This window comes from Biomphalaria glabrata, chromosome 15, assembly GCF_947242115.1.
Source record: "Biomphalaria glabrata chromosome 15, xgBioGlab47.1, whole genome shotgun sequence".
Classification (NCBI taxonomy): Eukaryota; Metazoa; Mollusca; class Gastropoda; family Planorbidae; genus Biomphalaria; species Biomphalaria glabrata.
Window position 1 is genome coordinate 30,226,700 of NC_074725.1, and position 24,731 is coordinate 30,251,430.

Consider the following 24,731-nt stretch of genomic DNA (forward strand, 5'->3'; position numbering starts at 1 on the left):
TAGAGTATGGAATGGGTTGCCTGAGCTAGCCAGGAAAACCAGTGACTTGGCAGAATTTAGGTCATTGGTTAATATGTATGACTAAATGCATGACGCGTAGGACGTAATCATCTTCTTTTTTTTTTAAGTAACGTCTGTATCATATAAGAAAAGATAAGATATATATATATATAGGTCTGTGATTTACGTTCGTTCCTTAACGAAATAAGTTAAACTTTTTAATGATTTGAGGAGAGCGCGAATTTCGACGAACCCAAGTTATAAAAATAAAAACAAACATTTTTACAACCTTTTCTACAAGGTATTGAACCGTATTGTATTATTATTGGGTTACATATTATTGGATTTAGATTACTAGATAAGATATAGATTAGATCTTGATCTTAGTTTACCTAGTTCTAGATCTTGTTGATGTCTAAGAGTAGTAAGAGCTGAGCCGAAGGCTCTTCGAGTCTTCGAGCTCTAAGTTTGAAAAAAAACCTGTTTGGACGCCAAACAGTAAAAAAAAAAACAAACCGGTGTGAACACACAGTTCTGTTTGGGAGAGACCCTAGACAATGCCTATGTAAGGCATTGCTGTTGACCGATGCGTTCGGCCCCCGACACATGGACTAGAGACACGGCCGAAGGCCGGGAATGCACTGGGGACTTCTGCCATTTTCCTTCAATGTACCAAGCTAACTGTGCGGGATCCGCCATTTATGTAACGGTCCCTTTGGGAACAGCGCATGGATTGGTGACGTGTTTGTGGGGACTTTGTTACAACCCCGCCCGTGCAATGAGTGGACTCTCGTCTACCCGTGGGCATCCCCACGGGAGTCCTGTGTTGCTACCCATTTCGCCTAGCCACTTCCTCAAATGGCCGTTTCCATGCGGGCGCCACGATGAGGCAGGGCAGCGTGCCCGCGAGTTCTAGATCTAACCAATCGACTAGTCACTAGTAATAAGTATAGAGTATAGAATCTGAATCTATTCTTATAATTCTAGATTACTCAGGCACTGTCTGATTAGATCTAGATCTAGATTTACTAATGATCTACTAGGCCTAGATCTAGATCTATACTATATAGAATTCTTAATTTTAAGTAAATTAACTTTAATTAAGTTACTACCCTGCCCTAGATTTAGTCAATTTAGATCTACTCTACTCTAGTGACTAGTCTAGAATCTAGATGATGTCTAGTCTACTGTCTAGATTACTGAGATTACTCTTGTCTTTGTCTCTAGAATAGATCTAAGTAACAAGTTAAGTAAAGTATTCTTAAAAGTTAAGTCTAAGTTAAGCAGCCTAGCCTAGCCCTAGAATAAACTAAAACTAAAGTTAAAAGTGAATAACTTTATGATTATCATCACTTTATACTTTTACTTTATGTCTTTAGATTAGTTAGTAACTTAGTAGTGTGTAGCCAACTGTATATTATTATTATATATATATTATATACTAGATCTAGATTAATCTAGATCTATATGATGATATCTACTAATATCTAGTCAAATCTAGTGTTGTGTAGTGTGATTGTGGCTGTCATAAAAAAAAGTGTCAGTCATAGTCATTGTGATCATTGTCACAGTTTCACAGATCTAGATCTCTAGACTCTGTCTCTACAGATTATACAATACTAGACTAGGCAAGGCTATATAGTAGTATAGAAGTATAGAATATATAAATATAATAGATCTAGAATCTAAAGTAGTTAATCTAGATTATGTAGATCTACTCTAGTAATAATGTTATTATCTAGTAAATCTAGAACTAGTACTACTGTAACTGTAGACACTAATACACTGACTAACTACAGTACTAGACTAGTACACGTACAGACCGTCCGCTAGATTGACTAGAACTACAGTAGTGTAGACTAGTAGTTAGTAGAGATGGAGTATCTAGCCCCTAGGGGTAGAATCTAGTATCTATAGATGATAATAGATCTATTAGACTAGTATTGTAATGTCTTAATCTTCTAAAGGCGACATAGAAAATAAACTGACTTAGAAAATAAAATATCTTGTCTCTAGTGTGCACTATTACGTGACTCTATTGTGACTGACTATTGTCACTATTGTAGATTGTAGTCTAAGTGGTAAGTACTCTGAAGGATGAGTGTGAGTGACTACATGCATAATATTTATAAACATAGATCTAGTACATGATTAAATTTAGATCTTTTATTATAGTTATAGTAAAATATAAATAGACAATAGGTCTAGATATTTTTTTTTCTAGATCTAGTTACTATATATATTCTAGTTAATTCTAGTAAATAACCAGATTTTCTAAGTAAGTTTAGTAAATAAAAAGATCTAGTCTAGTAAAATTAAATCTATCTACCTTAGTCTCTTAGTGAGGCCAATATTAAATTATTTTACAGTAAATCTAGATCTAATCTAGGTCTATATTTCTAGTAGATCAAGATCTAGATTCTAGAAGATCAAGATCTAGATTCTAGGTCTAATCTCTAGAGCTCTAGATCTAGTTCATGATAGTTCATCTCTAACTCTTATCTCTCTAATGAGAGTTGTTAGCTTCTATGCTCTATAATTTTTACTTTTAATAATCTAGATCTACTTAATGAAGAAATTGCTGGATTAATATAGATCTAGATCTAATTTATTAATAATCATTTTGTATTTAAAAAAAAACAGATTTTTAAGTTTTATTTTTTTTTCTTTAAAAAGCAAAATGCCATCAGAAACAGAAATGGAAGTAGATGAAATTAACGGTGAAGGCAATGGGGCAGTTCAAGAAAGAAGTGCTCCACTAACCTTTAACCCAGCAGGTGAGACATTGTTAATTTATATTTAAAGGTGCAGAATAAATGCCACAAAATTATTTGAAAAAAACTAAAGAATCTTCTATCTGTAACTCTATAAATGTATTTGAAAAATATTATTTTAGACCTACTATTTGCTATCCTAGCTAAAGTATTTAGCAAAACTTTACTGAAACTTAAACTAGATTTTTTTAATGATGAACTTACAAAAATTGTAAAAAAAATATTTTTTCTCCAGATTATGGTCCAGTCGAAGTTCCAGAGGCTGTTATGTCAGTGGCCACTTATGAAACCAATGGTCCACGTCTCATGATCACTCAGATTGTCAATGAAAATTTCAAGTCTTATGCTGGAGTGCAAACCTTAGGGCCATTTAACAAGGTTAGTCTTCAGACAATCACCACACATATGACCCTTGTTAACATTACATACTAGCTAGATGTTGTTTCAATAGTCAAAATCTATGTCAAGATACTCATTGGCCTAAATCTATTCAACTTCTCTTGTTGTAGGTTATATTTACATATCCTAAGATCACAGCTATTATCTAAGGAACGTTCATGCCAAATTTTGTTAAAATTAGTCAAAGAGTTTTATTGCTATAAAGAACATACATACATACTCCTTACATTCAACTTTATATATTAGATAGACTTTTAAGTTTGTACTATCTGTTCTCTTTGTAGTTTACAACTTGGGAGGATACAAAGGATTTCTTTCTGGTTGTAATAAAAAAAAAACTTATGGCTGGCAAAAGAGCTCGTTATCAGTCAGGTTGTAAAAATGTCATATAATTATGACTTAAATAAGTATTGAAATTAAAATTGTTTTTTTTTTCCTTGTCAGAATTTCACAGCCATTATTGGTCCCAACGGAAGCGGTAAATCGAATGTTATCGACTCCATGCTCTTTGTGTTTGGGTTCCGTGCCAACAAGATCCGCTCTAAAAAAATCAGCATCCTGATTCACAACAGCGACAAGCACCAAGACATCAACAGCTGCTCTGTAGCTGTACATTTCCAGAAGATTATTGACAATGAGGTTGGTTCTTCTTCTTATCTTATCAAATACAGACGTTACTTCAAAAAAAAGATGATTAAGGCCTATGTGTGTGCCTAAATAAATCTAGGTTTTGTTAGTAAACTACATATAAATTTACTAGAATAACAATACAACATGTGAAATATTCAAGTATTTTATTGAAATATGACATGTTACACATCATCACCCTTATTTACAAAGTAAAATAATTCTTGAGGAGTATATAAGTAAATTCAGTCCTTGTGATTTATAAGGCATATGATTCTATGGTTGACGGTTAACTAGGCTGTTATGCTTGCACATCGATCAACATCCTTCTCCAATGTATGTCAGATACCCATTGGAGTTGGGGGGAGGGGGGCTTAGTGGGGCCCTGAAAATCCCAATTTTCACACTGGATTTTGAACTAGAGACTCTTTAATCCAGAAGCCAAGCTCTTTACCACTTGGCCAACACACCTGAAGTCATTAAGAATGAAGTTAAATTTTTCTCATCATGGTAGGCTCTCAGAAATTGCTTTAATGCAAACCATGATCAGATCTTAAATAAAAAAACGTAATAGACTTTTTAGTGTGAAAGATGTGAATGAGAACAATAATTTGTCTCTATGTTTCAATAAGAAAACGTTTCCTTTTTAAGTTATTGGATATGTCTAAGAGGCATTTAAAAGCCTGGCCACCTATCAAAAGGCTTAAGTTCGAATCTTGATTTGAGCTGTTTGTATTCTATGTTTTACATATTTCATTTGTACCTTCAAAGTTGAAGATAATCTACTTCCTAGTCCAAACCTTCCGCAGGATGACGGGGGATGGGAGCAGGCAGGGTCTGAACCCGGGACCATCGATAAATCCGAACGACAGTCCAGCGTGCATAAATCCGAACGACAGTCCAGCGCGCAAACTGAGAGGTGTTTGCTACGTCACAGCAAGGAAACCTTCTCCCTGAAACCCCTTCCTTCCACGTCTACAAAAGAGACTGGACCATAGCACACTGAGCTTGCTGTAGCATGAAATAGGGGCCATATTAAAGTAATTTAAACAAAACAAAGTTTTAGCTATCAGATGGAGAAAAGCTCAATTTTTTCTATAACCACTGGCATACTATGCCTCAATACCCCAAATCTAAGGAGTGCTAAGGACCATTCTATATTCTTGAGTAAAAATCCCAAGACTCAATCCAGATACCCATACTTAAGTGCTCCATCGAATATATTTCTTTTTTATTGTTCCCTTACTAGTCTTCAATAAATTAAAAAAAAAGGTTTTCAAATTGTAATCTAATTTACTTAAAAAAAAAAAAATCAAGTCTAAAGAGAAAATAAAATGACCCTAAACAGTTATATTGGATTCACAATGGCTGTGAAAATGGCATGCTGCTAATTTAAAAACCTAGCTTTGACCATGCCTGTAAATTTTGTATAGTCTTGACCAGCATAGAGAATTGATTGTCATCTCTATTATCTAGGCAGGTGACGGCTATACAGTTGTACCCAATAGTGAGCTCGTGGTGTCTCGGACGGCTTACCGAGACAATAGCTCGTGTTACTTCCTGAACGGCAAGAAAACAAACTTCAAGGAAGTGGCGCAGGTGTTGAGGAGCAGTGGAATCGACTTGGACCACAACAGATTTCTGATCTTACAGGTAGGGTGATTGGATATTTTACCTTGTTATTTTACCCATTACCTTAAATCAGGTGCCAAACTGAAAGCCTGTGCACTTTTAGCTGGCTCTTGACTTTATGCTATCAGATTCTTCAAAACTTCTGTGCACAGTACGTAATAAATCCAGATTCTTGGTTCCTTTAGATTCTATGACTTTTTGCTGTGATATTTCATATAAATATATTTATTGTTTTGTAATTTTTTATTAACAGTTTATTATGAATTGTGTGAACATAAGTTACTAAAACTATCCGTAAGAAATCAGAAATAACTATTTATTTTATAACTGAAAGAGTGATTTCCCTTTAATTGAAATTTAATGTTCTAGATATGCTTGCAACTGGACTATAAAAACAGGACTACATGTTACCAGGTGAACACAAATATGATTCAGTTGATGTAGAATATAATTTGTCTCATTTTTTTTTTTCTTACCAGGGAGAGGTGGAACAAATAGCAATGATGAAGCCCAAGGCTTTAACCGAGCATGAAGATGGCATGCTTGAGTTCTTGGAAGACATCATTGGTTCTAACCGGTTCAAGCAGCCGATAGAGATCCTGAGCAAGAGAGTTGAGACGTTGAATGATCTACGCTCTGAGAAGGCATGCAACTCAATTTTTCAAATGTTGACACAGATTATTAAATAGTTTTGTAAATGAAGTCAGATCAGTTTTTTTAACGAAATTTAATTAAAAAATATTTAGTATACCAAGTGTGTAAATGAGAAAAATGACAAGAGTAAACTTAGGCTGGAGGATTTCTAGAAACACACGCACATACATACAATCATACATATATAATGAATGTGCCTTGTCAAGGTTCTTTCCTTTTTACTATATGTATGTGTATTTCAATGCTGACTATCAAATGTAACTAAGTCATGAACATAACCGTGATGACATATATAAAGATAGGTTATGTTCATGACTTGTAATGTCAATCATATATATATTTGTTTTGTTATAGTGTACAATTTTGTCTTGTTTGGGTTTCAGCTGAACAGAGTCAAGGCTGTGGAGAAAGAAATGGAAAATCTGGAAGGACCTAAAAATGAGGCTATGGAGTTTATCCTATTGGAGAATGAGCTGATGCTGCTAAAAAATAAACTCTACCAGAAGTACATGTAAGTATTGAGTACTGTTTTGTAGCTAAATGGCTCTATTTGGATAGTTTTTACTTTGCAGAATATATTGATTCTATATCCAGTGATTTTTCTTTTCTTTATTGAGTGTGATGTGGTTCTGTATTGAAATAAATCCCAAATTGAATTGATATATCCACAAGTATGCCTGTAGGTAAATTTTCTTCCCTCCTCTTTTACTTATTTAGATCTACATTTATCTTCCAGAACATATTCAAAAGTAATGTTTTTTTCTTGACTTTTTAAAAATTTATTGATCTGGACATTTTTTTAGCTGTTCATAAGCATGACAAGTTTCTGGCTATGTCATGGTCATAGCAAAACAGTGAGAGAATTTAAATTGTAACTGGCCACTTGCCATTTTGATTTGTGGGACTAGACAATGCTTGTTATTTAGTTTCATATTTTTTAAATTTCTAAGCCGTCTGCTAAACTTAAGAGGTCATGGTCATTATTGTCTCCCTTTGTTGCTGTAGCTTCTGGTGCACTTTCATTTCTTTCCTATGGTTTCTCATACTTAGGACTTCCTCTCAAAACCTTGCTGAAAGATTCTTAACTCTTTCCGTAATTATTTACCACATTCTGGTGGAATCAATGTTGGTATCGTCTGTTTGGAGAGAAAGAGTTAAAAGTGCTTTGAATTTCATATCATGTATATATAGTTCGTCCATCATGGTTCGATGATGACTACTTTGTCATCCATGGGGCTGATGGCTTTGCATTGGGGTTTTGCGCCTCCTCATGTGGCTGGTGAGACCTATCATACTGAGTACCTGGAAGTGAGGCTCCCCGTCCATGTGTCAAGTGTAACGATGAAAAGTTTTACCTGTAGCTGAGGTCAAAGGTTGACAACGGTGCTATTCATATAGAAGGATAACTAGCCGACTTTGCCTATTATATCTAGATGGATTTAAGAATGTTATAAAATCCTGGGGAAAAAAAGTCTCTGCTAAGCTTCAAGCTTGAGCATTTTGGTTTAGACCCCAGTGCGTCACATATCCATGTGAAGGGAGTAAATTCCTTGTGGTGATTCCAGCTCTTGGAAATTGTCCTCCTGAGTTTCAGGATAAAACAAAATGAGCAATTGATTCCTTGCTTTTTGTTTTCTCTAATTATGCAAAATAGTTTTTATGTCAGGTAATTAAATGGGGTTTTCTTTTTCTTTACAGAATGGAGTGTGCTGAGAATGAAGCCAAGGCGCAGACAGAGTTTGACAAAGTCAATGAGGCTTTTAAAGCTTTTCAAGAGAAGCTTGCTGCGGTCAAGGACAATAAAAACACAAAGTTGAAAGAATATAATAAAATCAGAAAGTAAGATTTTTTTGTTTTTGAGAGGTGGGAGGGTAATTAGATTTTTTTTTCTGGGTTATCAGCATTGTTATAGTTGTGTAATTAATTAGACCAGTGTTTCCCAAACTTTTACCTTGATGGTATACTTTGGGCATTCTGGGTATTTAGCGGAACACTTGGCTTATTTTTTTTTTAAAGAGTGTTGACCCACTAGTTAATTATTTCAGTAGTTTGTAGAACACTTATTCAGGCCTCACTGAGCTCTAGGGGTTGGGAAACACTGCATTATATTCATTTACACTTTACTCTTGATAGTAGTTACTATACCTGGGAGTGCCTGATAAAGTTACTATACCGGGGAAATGCCTGATTTAGTTACTATACCTGGGGAGTGCCTAATTTAGTTAATATTCCCATGGAGTGCCTGATTTTAGTTACTATACCGGGGGAGTGCCTGATTTAGTTACTATACCGGGGGAGTGCCTGATTTAGTTACTATACCGGGGGAGTGCCTGATTTAGTTACTATACCGGGGGAGTGCCTGATTTAGTTACTATACCGGGGGAGTGCCTGATTATCGAAAATGTCAGATAACCAAATGTTAATGTAAAGAATTAAATGTAAATGTCAAGAAAATTGTAGATTTATTTATGATGTAATAGGATATTCTCTTTGACTTTCATAGGTATAAAATAAACAACAGACAAAATGATTGCCCCTACCCACTGAAATTTCTATATGGAATGTATTTATGTTGTCCACTTGTTATATTCAGAGATATTGGACATCTGTGCAGTAATGAAACTTTTTCACAAGAGCCACATATTTCTTTTAACAAGAAATTACTCATAATTATTATATCCATATATTTGTTCTTTGACTGTTATATTATATTATATATAAGATTATAGGATCCTTTAATGACATTATCATTTATTTGAATCTGTGCCCACTTTCTATCTATATATTCAATTCAACCTACATAACATCAACATTTAGTTAAACCTGTGGTGCTCAATTCAACCTACACATTCTTGACTTTAGAGATTATGATAGGCTGGTTATTCAATCTATACATTCTATTCAACCTACACATTCTTGACTCTAGAGAATATGATCATATGATAAGCTGGTTATTCAATTTCTATATTCAATTCAACCTACACATATTTGACTCTAGAGAATATGATAAGCTGGTCAAGGCTTGTGAAGAGAACAAAGAGAAGTTCTCCGAGATGGAAAGCATGGATGCCAAGTGTCGTGAAGACATCAAGCTCAATAAAACTAAAGTCAAGAAATTGGAGAAGTCATTGGAGCTAGAGATGGCCAAGGTAAGGGAAGTCTTAGCTAAACAAATATTTCATTGGAAGTAGAGATGGACAGGGTTAGGAAACTCTTAGCTAAACAATGTAGCCACTGGAAGTAGAGATGAATGGGGTAAGGAAATTTTTAGCTATAGGAATCCAGTTATTGAAAATCGACATTGTCAGGTAAGGGAAGTTTTAGCTAAACAAATGTAGCCACTGGAAGTAGAGGTGGCCAAGGTGAGGGAAGTCTTAACTAAACAAATGTAGCCACTGGAAGTAGAGGTGGCCAAGGTGAGGGAACTCTTAGCTAAACAAATGTAGCCACAGGAAGTAGAGATGGCCAGGGTAAGTATTAGCTAAAAAAAATGCTGCTACTGGAACTGGAGATAGGGCCAAGCAAGAACATCTTTATTTACTATTACCATCATTACTTTTGCATAATATAGGTTGAGATATGCTCTGAAAATACTCATTGATTCTTTTTTTTAACAGTTAAGTGTCGAACGCTATGACTTCTGAGACCTTTAGTGCATGGCCTGAAAGATGTTTTTTTTTCTCTGTTCTACTATTAACAGTGTACAATGAAGCGGGCATAAAATGGAAAAAGAAAAGGGGGGGGGGCAGAGCTTTCTGAGTTAGAAACATGTATTTCTAGTGATTCCTTCATGTTTCAGGTAGAGGAGTACAAACTTGTCCCAGAGCAGGCTGAAGCAGCGTGTGCTGACCTCCAAAAGAAGCTGAACAACCTGGAGAAGGCCAAGGAGAAAGAAGAGCAGAACGAGAAGGCTGTGATGGACAGTTTGAAAGATGAAACAAAGGTAACTGAGTGTAAGAATTTATATGCTTCAATGTTGAAGTTCACATATAACATTTTGAGAGTTTTTTTTCTTTTTGTAAATAGTTTGAATAAAATAAAGACAGTCATGATGATAATACAAGCTTTGGTAGGGTTCATTCCCTTTGAGCTATTCTTAGCAATTGCCATCTATGTGGTAGCGTACTACAAACATATTAGACATCACACATGAAACTAGCTGTCTAGTTGTGGCTAATGGGCACATCCTATGTCAGTCAAGGTACAGGTTTGTATGTCAATTTCTGACTTGTTGTTACCGGTCGTTGACTTGTAGCACCAAACTGCTGATAGACAACTAAACTGTTGTAGGCGTTATATATCGATTTGAATAACTTCATTTTGTGAACAAAAACTAAATAGAACTTTATTTATAATATAGACAAAATCAATTTGTGATCAAATATTGTCGTAGACTTTAGTAATAATATCTGTTAACAAAATCTCACTACAATAACACAACCTTTCATTCTGATGTTTTGGAGTCCTCTCCCCTAAGACCAAAGGACAACAACGCCATCTATGTTGCATTATTCACCACCAATTGCTAACCTCACCATATCACACACACATTCCATAACACAGGTACCATGCAACATGCTTTCAATTTACTTGGTTCTAAGTAAGAGTACTCCCTACTATGGTTCTAAAATAGTAGATGTTCACTTAGATTTTAAAACTTTTTTTCCCCTTTCCCCTAAGACCGAGGGACGACAATGCCACCTATGTTGCATTATTCACCACCAATTGCTAACCTCACCATATCACACACACATTCCATAACACAGGTACCATGCAGCATGCTTTCGATTTACCTGGTTCTAAGTAAGAGTAGATGTTCATTTAGATTCTAAAACCTTTTTTCCCCGAGCCGCTTCATTTGTTATAATATTTGTTGACAGGAATTACAAGAAGAGAAAGATATAAAGGAAGCTAAGCTGCTGGAGCAACAGGGAGATCTGAATGATAAAAAATCCAAGGTGATTGTTATTTAAATAGTTGTCGAAACATGAATCAGAATATATAATTTTCTAGCATAATGTTTTAACTTGGGAATAGGGATATTTTGCCATGATTGCTTGAAATTTGCTTGATAAACATTTTTTTTTTTGTAGTTAAAAAAGACTTTGTTGTAATTTGTGACCTATTTAACCAAGTGCTTGTTTTTTTTTGTAAAGCACATTCAATGTTGTTGGACATGTGGGCATAAGTTTTATTCACAGAATTGATCTTGTTGTGCACCCTTCAATGAAGTCCAGTAGGGGATGGCGCCGAAGGCGCCGTGAATCCTGTTGGTTGTTGAAAAGGCTTTTATCTAACAACCAGGCCTGGACATTGGGATTCTTCATCCTGTGTCCTGTCTGAGGGCTCCCAGCGGTAGACGGCCATATCGATTGACTGGACCGGGCCGTGCCGCGTACACAGCGCCCCGTTCCCGATCCTGGGTCCACTCGCTATAAGTGGATTGTTGTGTACCATCTCTGCTAGCTGCGGCTCTTGACGCCAATAGAATAAATTATTATTATTTATTATAAAACTATTTAGTGTTGGCTTCAGTGGTATCGTTTCCTCTGTAAATGTTCCATCCATCCCAGTGGCACTACAGTCCACGGAGGCCTCTGGAGCTTCAGCACATCCCTCGATTCAGATCTCACTTGAGCTTTTCATCTCCATGCCTGCACTTTTAAGTTGTTGTAGATCTGTCTCGTCAATCCTTCGTATATTCTGTTAACAATAGGATGTCCAAGATGCCACCATATAATCTGTTTGATATTTGATATTTTGGATTTTTTTGGCACACCGGCACAATTTAGGCCATGCTGTGCCCTCGTAGATTCTGTAAACAGGATGTTAATTTTTATCAACATGCCTGTACCATTCGATTTTCCATCACTACAGTTACAAGTGGCAGAGTCGGAGCTTGAGATCTATACTAGCCGCCAGAATGCAGAAACCAAAAAGATGGAGACCATCAAGAAATCGTTGAAAGAGGCGGAAGAAACTTTGGCCAAGCGTCAGCAGTGAGTAAATCATTACTTTATAAATGGCTTTTATATAGAGGGGGTCTGTAGACCACAGTTTGAGAACCAATACTATAGGGTACCAGACTTGATTTAGGGGTGGGGTAAAGATTGGTTGGAGAAGGTTGGGTGCAACCAGACATTTCATTGCCATAGATGTTTGCTAGTGACCAAAGTTATCAGTAATGCCTCACAAGTGATAAGAAATCAGACAGAAAGAGGTAAAGTTCCTTTTCAGGCCTAGAGATCCATAATGATTTAAATGTTATCTGTTTCTTTGGATGATGATTTAATGAGTAGGTTATGTTGCTAGTACAACAACCAACTTAGTGTCAGGTATTCCTTATTGTTTGGTGAACTCAAGAGGTGTCCAAAAAATCCAGAAAATCAAAAACTCAGTCTTAATTGAAGTTTTAACCATAGATGGTTTGGAAGCCTGGCTCTTTACCTATCAGCCACCGCACCAATCAAGATAATTTTAATTTTGTCTTTACCCACCAAATAAAAAATCCCATTAATCTCATTTTCTGTATCTACTATAATTCCTGCATTTGCATCCCATAATTACTGCATTTCCATCCCATAATTTGCTGCACCATTATATTTATTCTATAATATATCCTAAGTGTATGTTATTGGTTCAAATAAAAGCCATTTAAATAATAAACTTAGGCATGAATATTCTTTAAGCCTAGTTGGAGACCTTGGACTATGTTAGCAGTAGTTAGCACCCCTACCAACACACTGAGTGCTTCACATTCACTGCATTGTCCCAAAAATTGTTTGGAACTTATGAGAGAATGTTGGGCTTTAGATCCACTATCAATCCAGCCAGAACAGCTGGACAAGATGTTTCAGTATGTTTTTCACTAATAGTTCTTTTTTTTTTTTTTTAAAGTCTGTAAATATGTACATACATACATAAAAGATTGACAATCATTGACAGTTCATCCTAGGGATAAATCCTTTTTTTTTTCTACTATTCTGTTTTTTGTTTGTTTAATTATGTAAGAGCTTATTCTGTTTTTTTTTGTTTGTTTAATTATGTAAGAGATTATTCTGTTTTTTGTTTGTTTTATTATGTAAGAGCTTATTCTGTTTTTTTTTGTTTGTTTTATTATGTAAGAGCTTATTCTGTTTTTTGTTTGTTTAATTATGTAAGAGCTTATTCTGTTTTTTGTTTGTTTTATTATGTAAGAGCTTATTCTGTTTTTTGTTTGTTTAATTATGTAAGAGCTTATTCTGTTTTTTGTTTGTTTAATTATGTAAAAGCTTAAATACTAGAAATATTATTCCAGAGATACTCAACGTCTTGAAACAGAAATGCCAAAACTGGAAGAATCTTTATCAAAGGCCAAGAAAGAACTGATACAAGTCACTAAAGCTACTGACCAGTGTGAAGAAAAGGTAGTTTTATGATGTCAGGTCAAATATTATTGTCAATAACTCTATTTTTTCATAAAAAAATTGTCAACTTACTGAAAAACAGTTTGAAGGTTTCATTATATAGTTTTCAACTTTATTTGTTTTAACCAAAGTGTTTCAATGTGTAAATACATTTGTATATGATAGCCCTCAGCAATAAACCCAAGAGTTTTTCTATTTATATTTTATATTCCATGTTGACCTAGTTTTTCTTGTTACATGTCAAGTTGACTTTGTCACTTATTTCAAAATTCATTTGCAGAGAAACAAGTTGAGAAGTAACGTTGAAGAGGTCAAAAGTTCAATGGCAGCCTCTAAAAGTCAAAACCGAGTTCTGAATGCCTTGATGGCGGAGAAGAAGAAAGGGACTATGCCTGGAATATATGGCAGACTGGTTAGTTTTTTATGTTGGGCATGTTTAACCTAATTGTGCATGTTAGTTATTAGAGGGTAAGGTGAAGATAAGATGAAAGCCAGTATAATGTGCTTTTATTTACACATTACTAATAATGTACAGTATCTTACATTTAGAGGGGTGCAAAGTGGCTAAGTGGTAAAGCGCTTGGCTTTTAAACCTGCGGTAGGGTCCTGAGTTCAAATCTTAGTGAAGACTGGGATTTTGAGATAGTTAGGGTGCCCCTGACCCCACCCAACTCTAATGGGTACCTGACTTTAGTAAGGGAAAGTAAAGGTGGTTAGTGGTTGTGCTCTCCACATGACACATTGCTTATTAACTGTTCGCCAAAGAAACAGATTACCGTAATTCTATAGATCGCAATGTCTGAAAGTGAAACTTTACTTTTTTTTTTTTAATCCCAAATTAGAAGACTTCCCCAAACTTTGGCTAATTTTCTTGTTCTTTTTGTTAAATATATTTTTCCCATGGAATTTCAAGTCAGTAGCCTGTTTTTCCCTTAATTGTTACTATAGAAAGTTAATTGGGTCAGAAAGCAACAAAAATTACTTTTGATTGTCGGTTCTTGTCATTGTTATCTCATTCAGTCTGTATGTGACAACCACTGCCATTCTACTGCTTGTGACAACCACTATTGATTTTGATTTTTGAATCACCATTAGGGAGATCTGGGCGGCATTGATGGCAAATACGATGTTGCCATATCCACGGCCTGTGGAAGCTTGGACAATATCGTTGTGGACACCATCGACACGGGAAAGAGATGCATTGAGTTCTTGAAGCAGAACAATGTTGGGCATGGTCAGTTTATTTTGCTGGACAAAATGGAGAAGTGGAGAAAGGACACCACCAAAAAAATTATCACGTAAGTTTGTTTTTATTTCTATTGTTAGAATACTTGCAGGGCCGGACTTATGACAGTGTAAGTCTATGTAGTCGCACAGGGCTTCACAGAGGGCTTCACCCTTTAAATGGGTCCTCTACATTTAAAAAATATTAAGTTTTTAATAAATTATGCTTATTAATTATAAGAAAAAATGGGAAATGAGACTAAATATACAATTCCTTTTTTTTTCTTCACAAATATGACATGCACTTAGATCTACCAATATTATTATGTGAATTTATATTAAACCTTGAAATGGTTTTTGGAGCCTATGCAAGAAATCCTGTCCAGGGTCTTTACTTATTAAAATCTGTCTTTGGATTCTTTAAACACAAAGTTATTTATAAAAGTTTGTAAGGCCAACCATAGAAATCTATATAATATTAGGTTGTTGTTTTTTTTAGATCTAAAGGTACTTTTATAAAGATCACTTTATTGAATTCATCAAAAATAAATTTTTTACATTTTATGTATAGTAAGAAATTTGTAGCTATCTTATTTTTGATTCCTTATGATGTTATTTTAAAATCTAGATTTATAAATGTATGTTTGATATTTGGTTTAGTTAAATGTGTCAAATAAGACTAATATCGTGAGCTATTCCCAATGCTAAACTTTATTCTTCCTGTCAAATGGACAAAAAAATAAAATTTTAGGATAATAATAGCTTTCTAGTGTAATATAATTGCTACAACATTGGGAGAGGATTCTATTATTTGGAATTGATACAAATGTAGTTGTTTTTTTTTGTTAATTGTCTGTTACAATAATTTTATTTCGAGTTACCTCTCTTTGAGTTTGGTAATAAAGCTGTTGGTTAAAAAATCCCATTGACTTCTTCCTCGCAGCCATGTTTATATTGGCATTGATGACTGTGTTCCCTGCTGACTAGAATTGTTCCTTTCCACAGGCCTGAGAATGTTCCACGTCTGTTTGACCTTATCCAGGTGAAGGACGAAATAGTCAAGACATGTTTCTACTTTGCACTGAGGGATACTCTTGTGGCTACTGACATCAACCAGGCCACAAGGATCGCCTACGGCAAACAGAGGTACAGGGTGGTGACTTTGAAAGGGGAGCTTATTGAAATGACAGGTACATAACTTTGGCATTACATTTTCTAGATACAACTTCAATTATCTTGCTATTGAAAAACAAATGCCAACTCTAATGAATCTATCCCTATTGGATATTTATGTTAGGTTTCATATCAGCGTATATTTTTTAATTGCTTTTGTATAGCACATCTTTCATGCTTATAGCCTGTTCAGTTCACGTGGTCCATTCTCTTATGGACCAGTTGGGGGAGGGGGTATCAGAGAGAAAGTTTCTGTGTTTAGCTCGATTCAGGCTTTAAACTGTTAGACACCTTATTTATATAGGTTAGTTATTTTAGTTATTTAGCGACGCACCATAGTAGACGCATATTGAACGGGACTAGTGACGTTTGGGATATGTTGGGTTAGAGACCGGAAAATCAGTTAGCGATAGAACATTCCAGGGTAACGACGTGTTTAGTGACAGAGACTTCTACTGTGGCCTTTTATCATAATAAATATATATTAACTTGTTCATCATCGTTGACTACATCTCTTCACCTGTTACAATTGATGTGCCAGTTCTTGTTTGTGTTGTTGGTCAACTACACGTAATACACCCGAACAATTACACCCAAACGATTGCAGAGTAATTGGTTGACTTCAAGACAGCCTGAACTAGCAACATCACAGTGGCGACCCCGAACCTCGAAGCCGGACCCCTGTTGAAGCCGAACATCGAACCGGACCTCGAAGCAGAACGTTTACTCAGGTGAGGGTCGTGCACTCGAAGATATAAGATTTCATCGGAGTACGGCTGAACACAGCAGTATCACAGAGTGACTTTGTTCTAGATCTACAAGCAGTCGTCGCCTGTTTGATCGCACGTTCAACGAGCCGTTAACTCAGGGTGACCTTCGTCAGGACCGTAATCATCGCAACGCCTGATCTTCATATGCTGAATCGACCTACAACCAGAGAAACCGTTCATTCATAACGGGTGAGAGATCGTTAGTGAACCTGTTGGACATATTTTTTCTTCGTCATAGGAGCCACATTGAGTATCAAGTTTTACCTCGCCAGTTCGAGAAGGACAGTTTGCCCGCTGTCAGAAGTATTGTGAGTACTACAAGTTTGGTAGCTAACTAAATCGAAATCGCTCTGTCGTCTTACCCTTGGAGAGATTCTTGTGGAGCAGTTTGCTCATTGAACCGGTTGCTTGCCACGTTTATAACGGTCACTGTGTTTAACCTTTGGAAGGTTAGTGAAGTAATCTTTATCAGTACTGAACATTGATCTATCTAGTATTCGTCGGTCTAGACCATATCTAGACGTGCTGATATTGTTGTGGAAATAGCTACATCCACTTAATTTCGTTGAAAACCGTTAATCGTCTAACGGAACGTCGTCGGAGGTGACCTTGGTCTCACCTAGTCTACATTGGACAGTTTGGTCTAGTGAAGCAGAGTACAACAGCAAACTTCGTCGTACTACCAGAGTAGCAGCAGAAGCAGTGAACTATTTTAGAGAACCGTTATTCGTCAGCCCAGATCAAGTCATCGTCGAGAAAGTCGTTATTCGTCAGCCCAGATCAAGTCATCGTCAAGAAAGCCGTTATTCGTCAGCCCAGATCAAGTCATCGTCAAGAAATTCGTTATTCGTCAGTCGTCCAGATCAAGTTGCCGTCAAGAGACTGTTATTTGTCAGTAGTCATCTACACAAGTCAAGTCATCGCCAGAAGAACCGTTAACCTATTCGTCAGTAACTGTGTACACAAAGTCGTCGGAACTACACATACGGTCATCAACAGTCGTCGAAGAAACTGGAACATTTTGCTGTGGCATATCAGGACATCTGTGGCATTACGTGGGATACTGGTAGCACCGGAGAACAGAGTCAGAACTGGAAGAGAGGCAGTGGAATTTGTTGTGATCTAACATATTCGGGAGTCCGAACAAAGGGATCTTTCTTATCAAAAGCTAAGTGCCATTTTTCTTATTAGTATATGTTTAGATTGCCCTTAGAAATAGATTTTGTCTAAATTTGGTACGTTAGCCTGAGTAAAATCAGGTGGTGCGCCTTAAAACCCGTCGGGGTAGAAGACGTAATTTAGATGAAAAGCTATATTATACGTTTAGGGTTGTAATTTGTTTTGTTTGTGTAAACGTCATATCCGTTGTTGCCTGGTTACTTCGTGACGTTATCATTGTGTGCCATATTGTCACATCCCAACCCATAGTGATAGTCTCATTTAATTATTTCATTTGTTTATATTATTTTAAATTATTTATTTTTATTAATTTAATTAGATCTGTATTTTTTTTTTCACTTAATGATAGAAAGTGCGGGTAGGATTCTTTCATTGTGAATCAGACTAAAATAATTTTAGTTTGAGCGGTTAAAATCAAATATGATTTTGCCATGAGAATAATGCCGAAACTGGCTATGTAGTCAAACACTATCGTCTGGCTAAATTTAGATCTGCAAATTGTTGTACATCTCTTTGGTACAATTTAATCATCTAGACTCTAATTTGAAATATTATTAATTGAAAGATGAATGAAGGTAGTACATTCTAGATATATATATCTTGTTGAAGATATATTTGACATTGTATACACATATTTGTTTCGTATGGTGAAATAGAACCATAATATACTCTAGATCTGGACTCTAGACAGTCTTTGAATTTACTCTAGACATTTCAGTCATACCAGATTTTAAAATCGATCATAGTTGGTCATACTAGATCTAATAGTCATAGTGCTCTTGATAACTAGATCTAAATGGTAATATTATACATACTATAATATACTAGATTTAAATTTGTGTGTAATACTGGACCTAATATACAGATCTGAATATAACCATAATAACTCAGACTAGATTTACACATTTACTAAATCTATAGATAGAGACATAACACTTAAAACTTGTATAAAAGTGTGTAAAAACTTTTAAAGTATAGCCATAACCAATATAGGCTAAGTAAAAATATATATAAAATATAAAACACAATGGCTACATCATCATATGTGGACCTTAAGGAGGTTAAGGAAACAGCTATGCAGGATGGAAAGGCCATGGAGTTAAAAGGAAAAGACTTAGCCGCTTATGTACAGCAAGTTGTGAGGGAAGAAATGGAACGTCAAGATAAAATAAGAAGGGAAAAAGAAGAGATAGAAAGACAAGAAGAACATCAAAGACAAGAGATAGAGAGGCAAGAAAGGATCAGAAAGGAAGAATATGAAAAGCAAAAAGAAGACCAAGAAAGGCAGAGAGAGCATGAAGCTAAAATGGAGAAGATGAGATTGGACGCAGCACAAGCCAGAGCCCAAACTGAACAAAGAAATAACACAAATAACTCAAATAATTATACCACTCAAAGAGACAACCCTAATTCACAGACATGGCTAAAGAGAAAAATACAAAGTTTTGATGAACAGAAGGATGACATTGGTGATTTCCTGAAAAGATATGAGGCAAAAATGTCTACATTTAATATGCCTGAAGAGGAATGGTCTGAAATACTGATAGACTTTGTTCATGGTCAAGCTCTAACAATATGCCAAAATCATGACCATCATATTGATGATAGCTATCAGGTTTTAAAAAGAGAGTTATTAAATGCATATGGTCATAATGCTACAACTTTTAGAAAGAAATACTTTGACAATATACCATCATTAGGAATAGAACCCCAAACTACCATTAATATGGAAAAGGATTTTTTCAATAAGTGGGTAAAATTAGAAAAAGTGAATAACTCTTATGAAGGATTAAAAAATTTTATTCTAGTGGACAACTTTGTAAATAAATGTGATCCTCAGTTACAATCTTTTATTAGAGAAAGAAACCCAAAAACTATAGATGAAATAACAGAAATAATGAGAGTATACAAAAATGCCTATCCAAATAAACCATTTTCTGATAGGGATAAGAGCAAAGTAGATTTAATAGGATACACCAAAGAAAATGTTGATAGAAGTAGAAATAGAAACAGATCAAATAGTGGAAATAGAAAATATAGTGAAATAACCTGTTTTAAATGTCAAGGAAAAGGTCATATAGCAGCTAACTGTAGAAGAGGGAATAGTAGGTCTGGAAGTAGAAATAGATACAATGAACAAAATAACAATAGATATAGGAGTAGAGATAGGAATGACAAGGGAAATTATAGATATAGGAGTTACAGTAGGGAATACAAAAATAAAGGTACAGATAGGGTATATTTCATGGAAGGAAATAGGAACAATTTTGCAGTGTACCCAGGGTTTGTAGATAGAATTCCGGTGGAACTAATCAGGGATTCAGGTTGTAACACTTTGGCAGTAAAAACTAAATTTGTCAAACCTCATTGGTATAAAGGGTTTACTAAGAAAGTAGAATTAGCAGATGGCACTGTAAGGGAATTTAAAGCTATAAGGGTGTACATTGAAACTCCATTTTTCACTGGTTATTGTGATGGCATTGCAATACCAGAAATGAGATATGATATGTTAGTAGGAAACATAAAAGGAGTTAAAGAATGTTCAAGAAAAGAATTAGAAGACTGGCAAAACAAATACAAAAACATAAGACAAAATCATGGAAACATAGAAACACAAAATATAACAAGTATGGTAATAACAAGATCAATGGATAAAAAAGATAAGAAACAGGAAAATACAATAAATGTAATAAGTAATGATAAAGAAGAAGAAACCAGTAATGTAATACAAATAGAAAATACAGATGTTAAGGAAAGAGAGATAGAAAATGAAACACAAAATAGTCTTGAAACACAAATATCTCAAAGTGAAAAAGAAACAACACCCACATTTGCATTAGAACAAATGAATGACAATATTATTGGGAAAATTTATTCAAGAATATTAGATAAAAACAATAATAATCCAATGGAGAAATTTTGTATAGAGAATAAAATATTATTTAGACAAACAAGTAAGGATAACAAGAAAATAAAACAACTTGTCTTACCACAGAAATATTGGAAAGATGTTTTAATCATGACACATGATAATAATTTAGCAGCACATAGGGGAGTAAAGAAATGTTATAGGAATTTGTCAAAACAAGTATTTTGGCCCAAAATGAAAGCAACAATCAACAAATACATAAACTCATGTGACATATGTCAAAAGAGATCTAACAAAAGCCTAGTGAATAAAGCACCTATTCAAGAAATGGATGAACCTACAGCACCATTTCAGAAAGTATCTATTGATTTAATAGGTCCTTTAATTCAAACTGAAAATAATAACAAATACATTCTAACAGTAATAGACATGTTTAGTAGATACCCAGAGGCAATCCCATTATCAAATACAAGTGCAGAAAATATCATTAATGCCATAACTCAAAAAGTAATTACAAGACATGGTATACCTAAAATTATATTGAGTGATCAGGGATCTCAGTTTAAGTCAGAACAATTTAAGAAATGGACTAAACAATACAATATACAACACATATACTCTTCGGTTTACCACCCGGAGAGTAACGGTTTATGTGAACGATATGGTGGATCATTAAAAAGATCACTAACAAAAATAATTCAGAATAATCAGAACAAGTGGGATCATTACATTAACTATGTACTATTTGCTCATAGAAACAACATCCATGAAGCAACACAATTTTCACCATATGAAATAATACATGGAAGAAAACCCAGAGATGAATTAGATGTTTTTAAAGAAAATCTAATAGGCAATGAGAATAAATTAAATAATGACAGTGAAACAACAATCACAACAGAATTGAAAGAAATATGGACTCAAGCATATAACAACAATAAGAAGTACAAACAAAGTGCTCATGAGAATATAAATAAGAAAAGACAATTGAAAACACTAGAAGTAGGAAACAATGTATTAATATTGATAAATGACCTGAAAAATAAAATTGGTAAACAATGGAAAGGTCCATTTAAGGTGATAAAACAAATTAGTGATGTGAATTATCAAATTGAAATAAATGGGAAAATTAAAACATATCACATAAATAATTTGAAACTGTATCATGATAGAGAAGATGAGTTGATACAAAACATTCAGGAGGAAATAGAAAATAAATTTTCAGAAAGAGAAGAATGCTTGATGATAATAACAAATGAAAATCATAATGAAAATGATATTAAGGAAATACCTGTAATAGAAACAAAAGAGAATCAAACTTGGCAAAAGATTAATCTTAATAATTTAACTAAGGAAATGTCAAAAGATATAACTAAAATAATACAGGAATACAAAGAAATTTTTTCCAGTATACCAGGAAAAACTAATATTATTAAACATGACATTAAAGTAACAGATCCAAAACCTATCAAGCTTAAGCCATATAGAATACCGCTACATTTACAAGACAAAGTAAAGAGAGAAATAGACAATTTACTAGAATCAGGTATAATTGAGCCATCAACATCTCCTTATGCTTCACCAATTGTGATAGCCAAAAAGAAGAATGGAGATATAAGGTTATGTATTGATTATAGGAAACTTAACAACATCACAGAATTTGACCCATATCCAATGCCAAATATAGAGGATATTTTACATAAATTAAATGGAGCAAAATTTTTTACTAAATTAGATTTAACTAAAGGTTATTGGCAAATACCTTTAACAGAAAATGCAAAACCTTACACAGCATTTGTAACACCATATGGTATTTTTCAATGGAATTATATGAGTTTTGGATTAGTAAATGCACCTGCCACATTTAATAGAATGATGAACATGATAATTGGAAACAAAGAAAATGTTATTTGCTATTTAGATGACATATGTATTTTTAATAATAGTTGGGAGGAACATTTGGTAGATGTAAAAGAAGTGTTCAAAATAATAAAAGAAAGTGGACTTACAATTCAAGCAGAAAAAGTAGAAATAGGATTGGAGGAAATAATTTTCTTAGGACATAAAGTAAATAACAACATGATTAGCCCTATTGAAGATAACATAAAGAAAGTACTTAATATTGAAATACCTACAACAAAAAGACAAACTAAAAGTATATTGGGAATAGTAAATTATTACAGAAAGTTTATAAAAAACTTAGCAGAAATAGTGAATCCATTAAATGACTTACTTAAAAAAGGAAAACCTCAAAAAGTAGTTTGTAATGAGGAATGTGTGAAAGCTATTGACAGAATTAAAGATGTTTTTAGTCATGAACTAATATTAAGACTACCTGATAAAGACAAAATATTTTATGTCACAACTGATGCATCTGGTAATGCTATTGGTGGTTGTTTAATGCAGAACTATGATAACTTACATCCTATATTATATGTAAGCAGAAAATTGTCAGAGGCAGAAAAAAAAAAATATAGTGTCATTGAAAGAGAAGCCTTAGCTGTAATATGGGTAATTACTAAGCTAGAGAGCTATTTAATAGGAAGGAAATTCATATTATTAACTGATCATAAACCTATTCAATATATACAGCAAAAGAGCATGAAAAACAGTCGTGTTTATAGATGGTTCTTAGCACTACAGGAATATAAATTTGAAGTGAAAGCTATTAGTGGATCTGTGAATATTGTAGCTGATCTATTGTCTAGAATGACATTGAAATGAAATACTTCTGTAAATAAACTATGATTATATTGAGTATGTAATATATATTAATATATTGACACCATTTATATGTTATGAAAAGGGAGATAAGTAAAGTTGATGTTAAGCATTTAAAAGTAAGTATGGATATTTTTTTTTGTGTGAATCATTTCATATATCATTGACGAAAGTTAGTTCTATGGAAAAGGGTGAGTATAAAAGAAAAATGGACAAAAGCGTATAAAAGGGTGGTAAGAAAAAAAAATGTATTGAATGTGTAAATAAAGTTTGTAATTGTTTTTTGAAATATTGTATTTTATCAGATTACTGCCAGTGAAGAACATTTGAGATGTGTAGGACATGCCCATAGGATGCCACATTTTCCTCTATGATGAACTGTGTACTAAGGAGGATGATTCTGGAATGTTATGAACTGTTATGAACATTGACATTGAATATGAAGAACTGTCAAGTCAAGATGAAAATGTCAAGATGAAGAAGTCAAGATGAAGATGTCAAGATTTTATGTTTGTTGTCTTCCCCTTAAATTGAAAACGCCCTTGTAAGACTTGACAGTAGTGGAAAAATATTGACATATTTTTTTTTCAAGGGGGGGAGGAATCTGTTAGACACCTTATTTATATAGGTTAGTTATTTTAGTTATTTAGCGACGCACCATAGTAGACGCATATTGAACGGGACTAGTGACGTTTGGGATATGTTGGGTTAGAGACCGGAAAATCAGTTAGCGATAGAACATTCCAGGGTAACGACGTGTTTAGTGACAGAGACTTCTACTGTGGCCTTTTATCATAATAAATATATATTAACTTGTTCATCATCGTTGACTACATCTCTTCACCTGTTACAATTGATGTGCCAGTTCTTGTTTGTGTTGTTGGTCAACTACACGTAATACACCCGAACAATTACACCCAAACGATTGCAGAGTAATTGGTTGACTTCAAGACAGCCTGAACTAGCAACATCACAGCACATCTTTCATGCTTATAGCCTGTTCAGTTCACGTGGTCCATTCTCTTATGGACCAGTTGGGGGAGGGGGTATCAGAGAGAAAGTTTCTGTGTTTAGCTCGATTCAGGCTTTAAACTCAAGCCCCCTTGATAGGTAGCCCTGTGGTATATGCCTCGCAGCTACAGAACAGGTATAATAAAGAAACAAAACAATAATAACTATCTTGGCAAAGAAATTAATTTTGAATATTTCTTAAATATATGCTTAGGTACAATTCATTTTAAATCAATTAAAAACCAATTAATAAAAAACAACAATGAACCTTGTTTTCTCCTGGAGCTTCTAG

The 24,731-nt window shown here is 34.4% G+C and overlaps 1 protein-coding gene and 1 long non-coding RNA gene across 2 annotated transcripts in view; both read left to right on the forward strand.

Moving 5' to 3' along the window:
• The first annotated feature begins 234 nt into the window (after positions 1–234).
• Positions 235–24,731, forward strand: part of LOC106062147 (structural maintenance of chromosomes protein 4-like) — a 36,708-nt gene continuing 12,211 nt past the window's right edge. Inside the window, exons 1-16 of the mRNA XM_056011983.1 lie at positions 235–301; positions 2,677–2,777; positions 3,010–3,152; positions 3,618–3,812; positions 5,277–5,453; positions 5,912–6,076; positions 6,470–6,597; positions 7,785–7,925; positions 9,085–9,235; positions 9,886–10,029; positions 10,967–11,044; positions 11,964–12,085; positions 13,384–13,492; positions 13,773–13,904; positions 14,588–14,790; positions 15,722–15,906. Coding sequence (XP_055867958.1) covers positions 2,681–2,777; positions 3,010–3,152; positions 3,618–3,812; positions 5,277–5,453; positions 5,912–6,076; positions 6,470–6,597; positions 7,785–7,925; positions 9,085–9,235; positions 9,886–10,029; positions 10,967–11,044; positions 11,964–12,085; positions 13,384–13,492; positions 13,773–13,904; positions 14,588–14,790; positions 15,722–15,906 — 2,170 coding nt within the window. The 5' untranslated portion in view covers positions 235–301; positions 2,677–2,680. The remainder of the gene's footprint in view (positions 302–2,676; positions 2,778–3,009; positions 3,153–3,617; positions 3,813–5,276; positions 5,454–5,911; positions 6,077–6,469; positions 6,598–7,784; positions 7,926–9,084; positions 9,236–9,885; positions 10,030–10,966; positions 11,045–11,963; positions 12,086–13,383; positions 13,493–13,772; positions 13,905–14,587; positions 14,791–15,721; positions 15,907–24,731) is intronic.
• LOC129923058 (uncharacterized) lies at positions 16,173–24,246 on the forward strand. The gene is made up of 2 exons (XR_008774978.1): positions 16,173–18,413; positions 23,734–24,246. It is a non-coding gene; the product is annotated as an uncharacterized LOC129923058 (long non-coding RNA).